Source organism: Typopeltis vanoorti, chromosome 18 (assembly GCF_054136105.1).
Source record: "Typopeltis vanoorti isolate ZY-2024b chromosome 18, IOZ_Tvanoo_1.0, whole genome shotgun sequence".
Classification (NCBI taxonomy): Eukaryota; Metazoa; Arthropoda; class Arachnida; order Uropygi; family Thelyphonidae; genus Typopeltis; species Typopeltis vanoorti.
This window is the reverse complement of record NC_143566.1, coordinates 4,474,395-4,492,816: the sequence shown is the minus strand read 5'-3', so window position 1 is coordinate 4,492,816 and position 18,422 is coordinate 4,474,395. Positions and strand designations below refer to the sequence as shown.

At 35.7% G+C, this 18,422-nt stretch overlaps 1 protein-coding gene across 6 annotated transcripts in view; it reads right to left on the bottom strand.

Moving 5' to 3' along the window:
* LOC150096464 (kazrin-like) overlaps nucleotides 1–18,422 on the bottom strand; it is a 686,592-nt gene that overhangs the window by 565,721 nt on the left and 102,449 nt on the right. For all 6 annotated transcript variants that reach the window (XM_090408269.1, XM_090408271.1, XM_090408270.1 and 3 more), the window contains one exon: nucleotides 821–981. In XM_090408269.1, coding sequence (XP_090264395.1) covers nucleotides 821–981 — 161 coding nt within the window. The remainder of the gene's footprint in view (nucleotides 1–820; nucleotides 982–18,422) is intronic.

Below are 18,422 nucleotides of genomic sequence, written 5' to 3'. Positions count from 1 at the left end.
TTAAAAAAAAAAAAAAAATACAATCTTTTCATCTTTTTCGAACATCACTTAAAACTAGCTGTCCTTGCCCGTTCCACTAAAGATAAATTCCCTCCCTCCTCTCATTTCCGGTTGTATATAGAGTTGCTTGTATCTGCAAATTGGTATACTATCATCCGAATAGAACATAAAAAATACATCTGAGGTCATGACTATGGTCAATCTGGCCTTGCTAACCATGCTTTGGAATCAATTGGAAAAAAAACATCATGCTCAATCACAGTAAATTCAGAAGAGAAAGACCATTTTTAGAATCTGCTGCTGCTCTTAAAAATCAGCTTAATTTAAATAAATATGGTTGCATAAAATTTCTGAAAATATGGGAAACACTAATACTTCTTGATCCCAGTTTACATCCTAGGCTGCCAACAGGTGTCCATACAGGGTGCCCCATCTAGTTAGTTTTATGCTGCCTTTGTGTGTGTGTGTGTGCATGCTTGTGTGTTAGAAGTCTCATTTTGTACTCCCTGACGATGTCTCTGTAACTGAAATGAAATATTGGAGGCATTAAATACTACTTTAAATTATTTCCTAGAGCTGTTTCACACGCTGCCGGTGAAATTTTAAGTGGGGGTGTTGCCTATACAAAATAAAAAAAAATAATTTTTTTTTTCCTAATTAGTAACCAATTTATTAATAAATAAATCTGTAGATTTATTTATTAATAAATTGGTTACTGATTAGGAAAAAAAATTATTATTTTGTATATGCAGCACCCCCACTTAAAATTTAACTGGCTGCCACCAACTTTTATCATGAGTTTCATAACATCCAAGCTTACCTGTTTTAAACTGTCATCGCTTTCCTTCATTTTCTGTTCATAACTGCGAATGAAATCACGTAATTCTTTCTCCTTATCCTCTAAAGTACCATATAAATGTTTCATCTGTGTCAGTAGGTCAAATTTTTCAGCCTTTAATCTCTTCCTATCTTGTTTCAATGCTAACAGGTAAGAGAAAAATGACACTTATTATTGATATAATATTGGATAATAAGAATTAGGTAATCATACTATTACTACTAACCACAGCTAGCAGTGAATAATAATTGTATTTTGTATTGCAAAAGTCTACTTAAATAGAGATGCATTGTCAAGGCCTCTATTTAAATATTTCATTTGAAATTTGAAACAATGACAAAAGAAGTCAACAATTTAGAACCATACTAAAAAATGGAACTGCAGACAAGCATAATAACCTCCCATTAAATCTATTCTCTCCAAGATTTTAGAATTTAACCAGGAGGAGATGTGTGTGTATGTGTGGAGGTGGGAAAAGGGGAATGAACCATTCCAAGTTTCAATACAAAATTACAGCACTGATGTTCTTTAAGATGCTCACATAATGAAAATTCACAGGCTTAAAATATATAATTATACATTTGAATTAAGTTATATTGTACTATAAACACTACTTCAATTTATTATTTACTGCACTGTTATAAATGAAGCTTTACTGTTGATAAGACATTATGTATGAAACAGAAAAATCCACAGAACTAAAACAGATCTTCAACTTGAATGAAAAAAATTGATAATTTTAACACTATGCACAAAGATACCTGGTCAGGAAAAGAAAGCAGAAAGGAAAAGAGACCATCTTGTAAATGTAGAAAAAGATGAATGCGTCTTTTGCACAAGATAATAAATCTTCACCAATGCTTAAGAAATTTTTTATTGTCCATTATGTTCTAAAAAACCTATATAAAATATAGCTGACAGTTCAAATAACAAGTTTTGAATATTCCAATTGCCAAAGCCTCTTCAGAAACTGTAATCGTGTTGCCATAGATGGTTCTATAAATAATGACTGCTTAAAATAACAAATTGAGTAAAAATAAATAACTGCTTAAACTGATCCTATCCAGTGCATGAATGAAATTAATTTTTTCAAAGCTTTGTAGAAAATGCTACAGTTTCTGATTTAAATTTTGGCATAAATATGATAAATGATGGTTGCTAATAGTTTGGTGATGATGATGATGATTTAGGGTTTTTATGATGTAAAAAGAGCAAAGGTCATACTCAGCATATCAAAGATTATAGCAGTTCACAAGGGTAAGACAATTACAAACATCCATGCCTATAGTGGAATCCGAACCTAAGGCCTGTTTGTTGGAGAGCGTTTAGGCTAACTACACGGCCAACCAGGCTGGCAATGGATTGGTAATGCATAACATAACATAGCTGGCGTGGTTGGCCGAGTGGTTAGCGTACCTGCTCTCCAATCAGCAGGTTTGAATCAATTTCCCCCCCTCCATGTGGTATGGCCCAGTAAAACAAACAGAGCTGTGATAATTAAGAATTGGGTATTACCAAAATATGAGAGGAAATGCAATACTAGCCTGGAGTCACAGACAACAGCTCTACCAACACACTTACCTCATTGTAGATAGCAGGAATTCATCATACTCAAAAGATGCAAAAAAAAAAAAAAATTCATCAGACTGCTGCTTTTGATAAATACTTGGGGCCAGATTGCCACCTAGAACTAAGTTCTAATTTGCCACACACACACACACACACACACACGAGGTGTGGCTATTAAATAACGAGACTGGTTGCAAATATGTGGTTTATTATTACAATTGTACAACTTAATTGTTATCTCCTTCAACATACTCCGCTGCTCTATCTATACACCGTTGCTTACGAATTTTCCACTGTTGGAAGTAGTGCTGCAAGTCATCAGGAGTTATCTGCTTCAGTAGTGCTGCCATTTCTCCTTTACCTCATCAACGGACTGAAAATGGGTGCCCTTGAATGCGGATTTCAACTTTGGTAAAATATAAAAGTCTAAAGGTAAAAGATTTTCCAGGACGATCCAGAAATAAAGAGACAACTGATGCACTAGAAAACTCCGTCATCAAGAATGAAAAAAGCAAGAATGAGCAAGTCAAAACTGAAGGCAATGCTGATAGTTTTTTTTTTTTTTTATATCAATGGCATGGTAATGGTTGAATGGGTAAGAGAGGGGTCAGACAGTTAACCAATATTATTATCTTGAGGTTCTGGAACGAGTGAGAAGGAAAAAACCTAATCTGTGGAAGAACAATGCTTGGATTCTCCATCAGGACAATGCTCCAGCTCACTGTCTGTAAAGCAGTATCTGGTTGATAAGAAGATCCCAGTGTTGGACAATCCACCTTACTTGCCAGATTTAGTTCAATGCAACTTTTACCTTTTTCCAAAGTTTAAATCCACATTGAAGGGCACCCATTTTCAGTCAGTGGATGAGGTAAAGGAGAAAATGGCAGCATTACTGAAGCAGATAGCACTTGATGACTTGCAGCACTGCTTCCAACAATGGAAATTCGTATGCAATGGTGTATAGATAGAGCAGTGGAGTATGTTGAAGGGGATAACAATTAAGTTGTACAATTGTAATAATAAACTACATTTTTGCAACCAGTCTTGTTATTTAATAGTCACACCTTGTGTATATGATAACAGAAGCAAGAAAGAAATTAAGAGGAACAAAAGAAAGCATTGCACACACACACACATTGTAGTGTTGGAAGAAACGAGAAATCAGCTAAAGCAAGATTAATAATATAAATAAGGAAAAGTTCTTCCTTCTCATCCATCAAATGACAGTTCTTTCTTTTAAGGTTACATGGTGGTCAGCATTCATAGTTAAGAATTTAGGGAGACACAATACACGTGTTAAAATAATCACTTTACTTAATATTAGGAAAATAACATTTGACAGTCATCAACCGACATGCCCTTGGGGCATGGGTCCCAAGCGCGTTCCCAGGTTGTGGATAGGGGAATGGCCTATCCGCAGGTTAGCTGCAAATAAACAGGGAAACCTGTGAATAAGCAGTCGTAAACAATGGGACGGCATCTACCAACAGGAAGTGGTGAGATACACAGTGGCATGGTTACCTCTATAAAAAGCCATACATTTGCCACTGACGGGGATGTGACATGGCGAGATGTAACCACCATTAAATAAGTTACAGCCTGTTGGAAGTTGGGGCAGCAACAACTTTCATCCTGATCAGCGGAAGATCACCATAATGACAATGGTAAAGGATACTGTGGAAGGCGGATAATCATGAGGAATGAGAAACGGCTAGCACACTGAACCTCTCTAGAAGGCTATTGCTGGACAAGGAAGGCAAGGGGATACCACCTTGTTCTATTTTTCCCTAGTAAGATAGCAGTATGGATGGACATTCTAAAAGATAGTAAAGCGCACAATGGCCATTTGGTTTCAGTCTGATCATTAATAATATGATCAGATTGAAACCAAAAAGAAGAAGGTATACTTGGAAAATGCCAGGGGATATAGGAAGGTACCAAATAGATTATATTATGACAAGAAATAGATTTAAAAATCAAGTAAATTCATGCAAAAGTTACCTGGGAGCTGATGTTGATAATGACCACAATTTGGTTTTATTGAAATGTAATCTGAAATTTAAAAAGTTGTCACAACCAAGGAAAAGGCCCAAATTGAACATAAGTAACCTGAAAACAGAGGAAACCATAGAAATTATAAACAGCAAACTGATGAATGCATTAAAACTGGAGAGAGGGAAAAGAAAAACATAGAGGAAAAATTGACTCATTTGAAGGATACAATCATCAAGGCCGCCAATGACTGCATAGGATTAAGAAGCAAATAAAAAAACCATGGATCACCCAGGACATTCTAGATCTAATAGATGAAAGCAGAAAATACAAAACCTCCTTAAAGAAGAAAGCAAAGACAATTATAAACATATAAAAAATATGATAAATACAAAGTGTAAAGAAGCAAAGGAACAATAGTTTACAGAGAAATGTAAAGAAATAGAAGATCTAACAAAGACTGGAAGAATCGATAAAGCTCATAACATTATAAAAGGAATAAGCCAGCAAAACAAGACATGAAGTACTATTATCAAAAATAAACAGGGAAACATACAGATAGGGAAGAAATTTCGGAAAGATGGAAGGAGTACTTAGAAGATCTATATAGTGAAAAGATCTAGATGCCAAGGCTATAGAAGATGAAACAAGACTTGATATGGAAGAAATTGGTCCAAATATATTAAAAGATGAATTTGAATGGGCACTGAATGAATTGTCAGCCAACAATGCACCAGGCACTGATAACATCCCCTCAGAATTAACAAAATTCTCAGAAAACATAACTAAGTCATACCTTTTCAAGATCATAAAGGATATTTATGAAACAGGGATCATCCCCAAAGATTTTACACAATGTTCTATCATACCCATTCCTAAAGTAAATAATGCAAACAAGTGTGAAAATCAACGAACAATAAGCTTAATATCACATGCTTCAAAATTACTACTCAAAATTATACAAAAAAGACTAACAAAGAAGGTTGAAGAATATGTTGGCAATGACCAGTTTGGATTCAGGAAACAGCAGGGGACAAGAGAAGCAATGCTAGCTCTAAGAACAGTTATTGAAAGAAGATTGGAGAAGAATCAAAATACTCTGATAGTCTTTCTTGACGGTTACAGGAAAATTCATCGAAAAGCGAATTCATCGAAAGACAATTCATCGAAAAGGAAATTCATTGAATGAACAATTCATCGAAAGACAATTCGTCGAAAATGCAATTAATCGAAAAACAATTCACCAAAAATTTTAAATTTTCGATAATGTTATGGTAAAAGTAATCCATTTAGAACAAAAACTGAACCATGCAGACAGCTTTTTGTACCAACAACTTCTACTAAGTCATTTAAGTCAGAGAGTTTTTGTAATACAGTACAGAATTTGGACACATTATTTCTTTGTCGCCCCGAATATAGCTGAACTGAAAACTGGAAGGGTTCGACATTTTCTTGTAAAAGTTTCAAATAGCGAATCTGAGTAAAATTCATCCCATAATAATTGCTGTATTGAAGTCGCATATTACTACTAGCAACAATAGTAATAATGAAGCCCACATAGTTCAGTCGGTAAAAACGAAGCCGTTTAGTTACAAAGACCTGGGTAGTTGGATCCGATTTAGGCATAATTTTTATCAGTCCCGTTCTGCTAAAGGTAAGTTAGCAGGCATAATATAGATACGGCTGGGCTTTTTTTCCGGAAACAGGCAAATCAGTGATAACTGTTTCATGAACAGACATGAAACAGTTATCGGACAAGAAAGACTATAAGAACCATATTATTCCATTATTTTTCCCTATGAAAGTAGCACTGTAATCTCTTTATTCACGGTTCAGGTTTTGTTCTAAATGGATCAATTTTCTCATAACATTTCGAAACTTTTAAAATTTCGGTGAACTGTTTTTTTGATGAATTGCATTTGCGCTGAATTGTCGTTCAATGAATTGTTCATTCGATGAATTGCCTTTTCAATGAACTCTCCGGATACCTTCTTGACTTGGAGAAAGCCTTCGATAGTATTGACTGGAATTAAATGTTTCACCTCCTAAAAACAATAAAGGTAGATTGGAGAGATAGAAGGCTCATATTTAATCTTTACAAGCATCAAGAAGCCCTAATAGAAGCAGCCAGCAATACAACAAAAACCACAATAGCAAAAATACGTAGAGGTGTAAGACAGGGGTGCTCTCTTTCACCCATATTGTTTAATCTGTACATTGAAGATGCAATAAATAAACTGAAAGAACTAATAGAAACCGGAACTAAGATAAATGGAATTGATATTAACTGGCTACAGTTTGTAGAGGATATAGCAGTTTTAGCTGATAATGAAAACAAACTGAAAGCCACCCTAACAAAGATGGAAGAAATCTTCACACAGTACAGCCTAAAAATTAATTATAAGAAAACAAAATTATTAATTACAAGTAAAGCAAATCCAATGAAAATAAACCTGGAAATAAATAATAACCTACTACAACAGGTATCCTCTTTTAAATATCTTGGAAGTCTTATCACAGAAGATGGAAGAAACCAATCAGATATTAATGCAAGAATAATCCTAGCCAAAAAAGCATTCTATAAGAGAAGAAACATTTTTACCAGTAAAGGACTTGGCATCGAGCTCAAAAAAAGGCTAGTGAAAACATACATATGGAGCATTGCATTATATGGTTGTGAGGCCTGGACTCTAACAAAACAAGACATGAAAAAGTTGGAGGCATTTGAAATTTGATGCTGGAGAAAGATGATGAAAATTAGTTGGACAAAAAGAAAAGTAATGAAGAAGTTCTGAATATAGTTCATGAAGAGTGGTCATTAATGAAACACATCAATAAGAGAAGAAAAAGCTTAATTGGACACCATTTGAGGCATGGGGAACTGATTACAGAAATAATGGAGGGGACTGTAGAAAGAAAGAGGCCACGAGGCAGACCAAGAATTTCATATATAAATAACATAATGATGCTAACTGGCGCTAAGAGGTTATGAAGAGATAAAAAGGAAGTCACAAGATAGGATGTTGTGATGTGCTGCTATATTTACCAATTTTCGGATTGATGCACCAAAGAAGAAGAATTTGACATCTTAAGGAGTTAGTAGGTCATTCCCCCTCCTACATAAAAAATAAACACATTTTATAAACAAAATTAAAAATATCACACTCAAAGATAAAGATTTATTAATCAGCTTTGACATAACTCCCTTTTCACCAACGTCCAGATCAATGATACTATTATTCTCCTACAGAACATATTTCCACCTGCATCACGGCCTTCTTTGACCATTTACTCTGCTGTGGGTATTTCGTGTGGCAAAACAATTTTTACCTAGAAAAAGAAAGATTCAGCCATGGGCTCACCACTCCTCCCCTTTCCCCAATAGCTAACTTTTACATGGAAGACTTTTTGAGCAGCGAGCTCTAGATTCAGCCAACCTAAAGCCCAAAATCTGGCTCAGATATGTCGATGATATTTGCAGCATTTGGCCCCATGGCCACAAACAACACAATTCCAATTCACCATCGAAATCGAAAACAACAACTCTCTTCCTTTTCTAGACACACTCGTCACACGTCTTCCCTCAAGCTGTCTCTCCTTCTCAGTCTACCGCAAACCTACATACACACATGCCAGTACATACACAAGAATTCTTACGATCACCAACACAAAAACTAAGAGTCATAAGCACCCTCGAACACAGAGCACTAATTATTTGCTCAAATGAACAAGCTCTAAAATCATTAACCATACATTTGTAAAAAATGGTTATAATAAAAAAACAGTTCACAAGATTCTCCATAAAAATACCACTAAAAAAAAATTATAAGAATGCCATAACCATACCATATGTTAGAGGCATTCAGAAAAAAAAAAAAAAAAAAAAAAAAACACTACCTAAATACAACATCAAGACTAAGATCAAAAACCTGACAAAATTAAGAAATTTACTCAGTTCTTCCAAAGATCCTCTTCCACACCTGGTCCACCCAGGGGTTTACAAAATCCAATGTACATGTAACCTATCCTACAAAGGGGAAACGGGATGCACTATCCCAATCAGAAAAGACAAACACATACGATACATTAAATATCTCCATTATGGAAAACAGGCCTATCAGACCACACACTCCAAAAATACCATACAATTGACTGGAAAGGCACCAAGTCCCTACAATGCACCAAAACCTGGTTTGAGAGAAAATTTAAAGAAGCCTGTGATATGCTAAAACACAAATCCAAACCTGAACAAACCTGACTAATCATTCCAAGAATGTGGATGACCCAAATGCAACCCTTACAGCAACTGAAATAAGTCCAAAAGGAAATCTCAATACGAGAAGCCTTTAGAAATGTTTAATGTAGTTCTGTTTTTAATTTATTTTTATACTTACTTTTTTTAACTTTATTTTATTTCATTTTTTATTATTATTATTTTTTCTTTTCCCACTGGAGGTCAGGCTAGATAAAAGATTAATAAACAGCTTAGATTCATTTTACCTTTGTAAAGTGCAGTAGCATGTTTCTTATACATATGTATTTTTCTGATGATGACCTCAATACAGAGGTCGAAATGTCAAATGTTACTTTCCTAATATTAAGTGAAGTAATTATTTTAGCACGTGTGTTGTGTCTCTCTGAATTCTTAACCATGAACATCAAATGACAGGTTGAGTTCCTTATGTGCAAATCTTTGCCATCTGGTTCTATCTCTTGGCCATTTCTGTCATCTCTCTGAAAAGTTCCTTTTGGTCTTTTGGCAGACCAAAAGGAACTTGGAGCCAGATAAGAATTAAATTTGGCTTAAATTAAAAGTTGCTGTTTAAGAATTAAATCTATGATATCCTCAAATTATAGTTTAATTGGTGTTTGATTTGGTCATTTGATTTGTGTTCTGACCAATGAGTCTTATTTAGGTTTCTTAAGCATTTCATTTTGAATGCTCTGATTTTCTGCATTTCTTTCTGATTGAATGTCCAAGTCTCAGCTCCATACATTGCTGTAGGAATAATAATGGTTTTATAGAGTTTTAGTATGCTTTTTGAAATACTGTTATTTTTCCATATTTTGTTTAATTTATTCATATTAGACCATCTTTTGTTAAATCTGTATTTTACTGTTTCTGTGTTGTTGAGGTTGTGAGTAATGAGACTAACAAGATATGTAACTTGATTTCTTGTTCAAGTATGTGATTTTCTAAGCTTATTGAAAATTCTTTTTTCCTCATCTCTTCCTATCATCATTGTTTTAGTTTGGCTTACATTGATTTTCATTCCAAAAGTTTTGCACTCTTCATTTGAAACATCTGTTTTTTTTTTCCTCAATGATGCTTTAGATTCTGCAAGAAAAATAATATTTTCTGCATATTTAATGATTTAATAAATAAATGCTATGAATATAATTGATATTCATAGCATTTATTTGTAGACCTGGTTCTTCGACTATGGAGTTGCACATTTCTTCGAGATAGATAGTAATAAATTTTGGTGTGAGTGGGCAACCCATGCATGACTCCTTTTTCTACTTGGAATTTACCTGTGCTTACTAAATAACTTAAGGAAATTACAACATACAACAGAATATACATTAAATTAAACTTTAATATATTTCCAATATTTTGGCAACATCACGTTGCCATCTTCAAAGGAACTTACAATAGAGACATGTGCACGCAGCAACTAACCACAGTAAATGAGAAATGAAGCGAGGAAGCTATGGTTTTCCTAAAAGTCCTGATGGTGACCCCCCCCCCCTAGAGGGCTAGGTAGGTATTCTTGGCCAATGAGCTGAAGGTCTCCTGATGTAAGCTTCCCAAATTTGGGACAGTCTCATGCAACCAAATTTGTTGAGGTTTGGCATTTTTCTTAAGGCTGAGGCTGATTCCATGAATAGTCTTTCAAATGTAAACTTGCTACAGTGTACTATTGTGGCTTTCTTCCACCGTATTCTGTGGTGTGTATCCAGAGCATGGTCTGCAAGACCAGAATGGCTGTACTGGTGAAACCGGATGTAGTTCTTGTGTTCTGAAATTCTGATATTCGCTGTCCTGCCTGTTTCCATATCAAAGAAAACCAATACTAGATACTTGTCTTTTAGGAAGGCATCTCTAATGAATGCCTCCAGGCTATCAGTAATAGAATGATATTTTAAAAAGCCAGATTATATTCTGGAAAAAAAGTTTTTCTCTAGAAACCATAAAAGATAACAATTAACCTTAACCCTTTTTTTCCTGAATCTTGAATTGTTGGATAGTATAGTAGTTATATGGGGATTTTGGATTCTTCCCTGGCTTAGGGAAGGAAATAATAATTGCCTTTTGCCAGGTATCCAGAAAAATGCTCTCACAGAAAATCCCAAAATCAATCCTGTTGTAAAGATGCAACAGTTGAGGTATGAATGATGGTGACAGATTATTATGGATATTATCTGGTCCAACAGCAGCTGGATGGCATTTAAGCAAAGCAGCTTTCATTTCTTCTTGGCACTGAATAAAACAGTATGTTGTTCTAACATACTGTTTTATTCAGTGCCATTCAAAGAAACCTTGATTTGCTGTTTTTCTGCTTTGCTTTTTTGGGAAAGCACTTGGAGGAATAACAACATGTTGCTGATGTTTTTGAAAAATCTCCCTGAGTGTGTCACAATCATTGTTGGATCAACAACTGTGCATACATTGTGTTCAAGGATAGAGAGTTGGTGGGTGGGTACATCTACCCTTCATTTTCTGAATTTTGTCCCAGTCATCTTTGGTGTTGGTTGTTCTTGTTATGGAGGATGTATATTGGATCTAAGATTCCTTTTGGAATCTTAGTTGTTGAGCATATGCCCAACAACTCTTCCTCTGATGTTTGTTCAGGCATTAACTCATAGTGTTGTGTCTGTTTAAATCCTGCATTAAATGTAAGTGGGATGGTAACTGCAATATGACATCATCAAGATCATTTTGAGAAATATCTGCAGTAGGAGGAAGATAGATGCAACATACTGTTATATTTCTCACTGAAAGTCAGATTGCAATTGATTCTGCACTGGTGTTAAGTTGGATTTTCCAGAAGGGAGTATGGTCGTCCACAGGGATGGCAACTCTTCCATCAGCAGGTCCATCCCCTGTCCTATCCATACAAATGATGGTAGTATTTTGTAATGCCAGATTGTCTTTTGACTTAGGTATGATTCCTGCAGGCAGAAGCATATTGGTTTATACATCTGCAAGACTGTCTTGATGTCTGTTTTCACCGAATCCATGATAATTTCATTGTCAGAATGTGTTCATTATTTATTTTTTGGTGGTATCATCTGGGTTCCTGTGCTGAGCAGTTTTATTTTCATTAGGTGTGGATTTTGTTTCTTTTTAAACAATTGAGGACAACCAGCATCCATTATTTCTTCCTCATAACAAAAAATATCCAAGACAAACTGTACCCCTTCTAGGGCAGTAGGCCTGTGAATTATTTTATCTTCTTCAGGAGAAGGAGAAGAACAGAGGTATCCATGCAATCTGATGATGGTCGAACTATTCAAGGATCTCGAGGCATGTCTTTAATACCATGCAGAGTACATTCCATTATTTTGTTTATCAGTAGATTTTGTGAAGTGGAACCATCTTTGGCATATTCTCAGAAGCAAAAACATATTGATTTGTCTCCTTGATTTGCTATAATGGAATGGTGAGCAAGTCCGTCGCTCAGAGATGTAATTGTGAGAAGGTCATCATCATCATCAAATTCTTGCCATGTACCCTCAAGGGGGGTGTACAGAATATGATAGTACTACATGAAAAAAATTACATCATTACTAACTTCCTATCTACAATTTTCCTCCAAATCATCTGTTACTTGTCAAGACTCCAACATTATCAGATCTTATATTTCTATTGTCTAAGGCACTTTGTACCGTATCAATCCACCTATATCTTGGTCTTCCTCTGGGTCATTTTGCTGCCAACCTGGCAGAGAACACTTGTTTTGCTAATCATTCTCTCTTCTCCCTCAACCAACCCTCTCTTCTCCTGTTCAGTCTCTCCCTCTACAAACACACACTTCACATTTTGCCACATACAATGTTGCATTCATGACTATGTACTATCCTTAAAAATTCCATGCTATTATTTACATATGATTTTGTCCAGCCTGATTTGCCCAATTTGTTAACTCTTGTTACTCATCCATTTCTTTCCATCATCAACCCAAGAAATTCTTTGTTTTCCCAATTTGTAATCTCATAATAGCACTTGTTACTCGTCCATTTCTTTACATCATCAACTCAAGAAGTTCTTGGTTTTCACTTTAATTTTCTCATTATTTGCAGAAACATTTTCCTTGCTGATCCTCTTAATATGTGTCCTACCTTTCTTACACTTTGTCTTTATCAGACCTTCCATGGGTGCTCTTTTGGTTTCCATTAACTTCAATACCTCTTTCATTAGTTTAAGATCGTCACAGTGAATTAGGACTATGATGAGAGGACGTTGACATACAGAAGCAAATAGATCTCACTCTTGTATATGGCTTTGATCAGGCCACATGTGGACTACTGTGTGCAGATTTGGTCATATGGTTTTCAAGGGGAAGAGAATGTATTGGAGATGGTCCAGAGAAGGTTTACTGAGTAAATGTCAGGTGGACTATGGAATGTGAGATACGAGGAGAGATTAAGGAATGCAACTAACCTTTTGAATAGAAAAAGGGGGAGCATGGGATATAATTACAACACATAAGCATATTAGATGATGATAGGTTCCTTACTATATTAATTATTATTATTATTATTATCCCAAGACTCCAATGGAGTCAATGACTCATCAAGGAGGCCCGTTTGTCATACACAGACCTCAATATACCATGCCTTAAACACACTCAAATTCTCTGCAGACACCACATTCTCAGGCAAAGTATTCCAAGGCATTAATGTGGAGGAGATTTTTCATCAAGTAGAAGGAGACAAATGTAGAAGTGGTCATTCCATTGGATTCCTTGGAGATGAGGAGGCTGTGGAGAGGGTTCAGAGAAGAGTGACTAAGTTGGTGAGTGATATAAAAAATGCTACCTACATTGAGAGTTTGTGGATTGCAGAGGTTGGTTGATATGCGGAGAAGAGAGGATATGATAGAAACATATAAATTACTAAAAGGTTTTCATAAGATTGATGCAGGGGAAGTGTTTCAGTTGTGTGATAGTGATGGACGAACAAGAGGTCATCCCTGGAAATTAAAGAAGAGTGTGGTTAACAAGGGTGTGAGAACAAGGTTTTTTGGCTGGAGGGTGGTGAATGAGTGGAATTCATTGCCTGACTTAGTTGTGAGTTCTTCATCTGTAAATGAATTCAAGAAGAGATATGACAGATATTGTTTTGGTAGTTTGGGTCTCCCGCGATGAGTCTACTGACTCCATGGAGATACCCGTAATAGTAATAATAATAATAATTCTTCGCCCATTCTGCTTAAGTGACCATACCACCTGAGATTAGCTCTGCTAACGCATTCCTGGATGCTGACAATGTCAAGTTCTTTCCTAATATTCTCGTTTTTAATATGATATTGCCATTGATGCCATCTGTTCACGCCTATAATCTTTCTCTGGACTCTCATATCTGCGGTCTCTAGTCTTTGGTCAAGTGTTTTACATCTGAACCAGCTCTCAGATCCATAAGTTAAAACTGGTTTAAACACTGTCTTGTATACAGCTAATTTAGTGCTCCGACTAATTTCTCTCTTATTCCATATGAATTTATTCAATTGACTTCCCACCATTCCAGCTTTGCTGATTCTGTTGTCTATTTCCATATTTAATTTACCATATTCACTAAAAATCATGCCTAAGTACCTGAAATGTTTTACTTGTTCAACATGTTCACCATTCACAACACAGTAGACATTTTCAATGATTCTGCCTATTTTCATTGTCTTTGTCTTTTTAATGCTGATCTTCATACCACATCTATTACAACAGTTATTCAATTTAGTCAGAGAATCTTGCAGACTTGTAGCAGATTTATTTAGAAGTATAACATCATCCACATAAAGCAAAGAGCTGAGATTAACATCTCCAATTTTGATATCATGTTTAATACCATTTTCCTTCAAAATGTGATCCATATAGATAATGAATAACAGAGGGGATAATGTACATTCTTGTCTGAGACCAGATTTAACATTAAACCATCTTCCTGTACTTCTTTCAATTCTAACTGCTGACTTACAACTCAAATAAAGACTAAGTGTTGCTTGATATAATGCCCCATTGACACCATATAATTGTAGCGTTTTGAATAGCTTCTCTCTTGGTACCTTGTCATATGCCTTTTGAAGATTGACAAAACCTAAAGACAGATCTTTGTTATATTCCCATGCTTTCTCATCTATTTGTCGTAAAGTGAAGATCTGATCCTGACAGCCTCTATTTGGCCTGAATCCAGCTTGTTCTTCACCAAGCTTTTCTTCCACAATTCTTCTTAACTGTTTCTCAACTATACTTGCATAGATCTTGCCAGGAACACTCAGTAGGGAAATACCTCTGTAATTCTCACTTTCAGTTTTATTTCCCTTTTTATATATGGGTACTATGAGAGCTCTACTCTAATCATCGGGAATTCGTCCCTCTGTCCAGGCTTTCTGAACTATGAAGTGTAGCCACTGTAAGACTCTTATACCACCATACTTCAGCATTTCTGGTCGAATATCATCTATTCCTGCTGCCTCCACATTTCAAGCCTTTGATGGCTTTTTCTACTTCAACTATGAATATGTATTCCTGACTGCATGCTTGGTCAGTGTTTTTTACCACTCTGCTGTCATCACTACTTGATTCATTTAGCAGTTTTTCAAAGTAATTACTCCATACTTCAAGGATATCGTTTTCTCCAGTTTTCATGTCACCTTTATCATCTCTAACTCCTTTTACAGCACTCTTTCCTCCATTCTTAAGCTTCTTCAACAACCTCCAGAATATTTTGCCACCTTCTTGATATTTATTTTCTATATTCTTGCCAAAGTCCTCCCATGACTTTTGTTTAGCTAGTTTTACACAGTGTTTAGCATTCTTACATTTGTCTCTCTATTCTCTAAAAGCACAAGCTAACTTATTTGCCAGGAACTTTTGATATGCTTTCTTCTTTTCCTTCACTGCCTCTTTAACTTCCTGTGTCCATCATGGAGTTCTGAGTTTTCTATCCTTGCAGACAACTTCACCACATGCCTCTCTAGCTGAATCAATGATGGCTTTCTTCAAGGCTTGCCAATGAATCTCCAAGGTTTGATTCCTGTTCTCAAACTCTTTCATTTTTTTCTTCAATAATTTTTGTGTATTTTAGTCTACAGTTCACATCTGATTGCTGCTCAACTTTTATTCGCTTTAAAACTTTCTTACATGTTATCCTTTTCAATATGAAATTCAATTTTATCCTGCTCAAGACTAAACAGTGATCACTTCCAATTTCAAATCCTCTGTACACTCTGATGTCCTGTACCAGGGAGAAAACATCACTATCAACAATAACATATTAAATAAGACTTTTCTTATTTCTTGCCTCTTCTCTCCATGTGAATTTGTGCACATTTTTATGTTGGAACATGGTGTTAGTCATAACCAGTCCATGTCCTGAGCAGAAATCCAACAGATATTTGCCATTATTATTACCTTTGCTCTTTTCTCCAAATTTTCCCAAAATATTTCTGTAAGTCTCACAATCATTTCCTACTCTGCTATTTAAATCCCCAACAAGGACCAACTTTTCCTTTTTCATTGTGTCAGTTGCTTTTTCTAAAGCCTCAAAAAAATTCCTCCACTTCTACCTCAGTAGAACCTTCTGTGGGACCATAGGCACAAATAAGTCTCATTGTCCAGTTCCCCATTCTCATATATGCCCACATTACTCTACTTGAGACTGACTGCTGTTCAAGAAGATTAGCCTCGTATTTTATGTTGAATACTATGGCTACTCCTTCTTTTCCTTGATTGTCATTGCTTGAATATAACATTTTGTATTTATTGCTCAGAAAGATCTCACCAGTTTTTGTCTTTTTTGTTTCAGTCACCCCTATTATGTCGATCTGGTACTTATCTAATTCCTCAGCTAGGCTTCTTATGTTGAAAGTACTGATCTTTAACTCTGGTGATGTTGAGTTGGGGTGTGTTTTCAGATTTGTTCCAGTGGCTGACTTTTCGCTGTTTGCTTTGGTTCCCTGGCGAAAACAACGGGGGCCTAGTTTAACCCTGCGACACCCCAGCCGGCATGAAATTTTGTCATGTTGTACCATCATTTTTTTATTTTGGTTTAACCAATAAGAATGCAATTTGCTTGGCTAAATCCCAAATCGCCAGCCCATCATCGTTCGTTCAGTATCCAAGTAGATACCCAACAAGGTGCACCACGAGAAGGTGAGGATTGGACATCAGATCAGAAGCCCTGGTCGGTTCTCCGCATTCCTTTAAAGGCTATGTGGAGGTCTCCTCTCAGTTATACAGCTTTGACCCTTAAGCATCCCTTGTGAGAAGGTAGGATGAACATATTGGTTTGGATCCCTGTTGGCAGTTTATTTTACAGTTTGCTTCTCAGCATAAGAAGGTTTATCAGATTTTGCTGTCACTTTTGTGTCATACTATGTCTTTGCCTCCTGATAAGTGCCACATTGTTTTTTTTTTTTTTTTTGATCCACTTTTCATTCTTCCACCTTTGGCATGCTCAGGAGTACATGGGTGGCTCCCTCACAGAGCATTTTGGTGTTTGGAATAGAACATATTTATCTCAGTTTTGAACAAGAACAGACAGCTGCATATATAAATATGTATATGTATTATAAAAAAATAAAAAATAACAGGCAAATTATAATGAGCTACTTCGCTTGATCACCCAGCACAAAAATTGTACATCAACAAATCCACTCATGGTACAAATGTACTATAGGTTTAGAGAAACCTTTCGTGGGTGAAAGCCACAAAATTACCTGAGAAACAGGACGTGGGCCATATCAAGTTACAAGAAAAGAAACTAGAACTGTAGTCTGGGATCTAACTGTTATAACTAAATGAATTCCTAATAAAATTTGGCTACAACACAAAAACAGGTGATGATTTTCTACAGAGAACACCTAGAAAGCGACATCAGCGATAAAGAAAACTGAAATTACAGAAGGCTGTAACTATAACTTTAATTAAATATGCAACAGATAAAATGGCCTTTGGTTCTGAAGCAAAACAATCAGCAAGTGGCCTTCATATACCTGAGAAAGTATCTAGTATCCACCTCTGAAGAAGACATTTGTAAGATATTTTGTTCCTATATCATCTGTTATGTAGGAGAGATAACTCACTTGGTGGGGGGGGGGGGGGGGGGCAAACAAATGAAGCCTGGTCTTAGCACATGTGAAGAACAAAATTGTTTGGCATCAAATAAAAATGATGTTTTTGGAAATGCAGTTATTGTGGCCAGACAATACACTCCATAGCATATGTCACTGCTTCACTGATAGGTATTTGACTGACTACTTCAGCATTAAATTTTGCAAAATGAAAAAATAGATTCCAACCAGACTGGTCAATTTTTCATGTGAGGATCTGTGCAAGAGAACATGATTCTTATGAGGATATATTGCAAAAAATCATAGGAAAATTATCACTTCCATATATGTTCTTTTCAACATCCCATATGAAAAGTGGAACAATGGCAGAGGAGCAGATGATAATATCTATTGCAAAATAATGAATGCATAATCATACAGGAAAAGGTATTGCATCCATTATTAAGAAGGGAGAAGTCATTATTGTCAAGAATTCATTCAATGAAACATCCTTATCCATTCGTGTTGGCATAACTTCACAGAATGTTGTGTCCGTTAAAAGCCACATAAAAGAGGCTGAGGTAGTTGTAATATAAGATTATCAAAGTCGGTCTCATTTAAGTCAGTGTAAAATAAATGGAAAATATTGTAATAAGAAATATCATTGACAAACAAACTGCTATTGCTTCCATAACACTATTACACAAGACTAGACACACTGGAAATCAGTACAGTTGCAGGATGACAAGC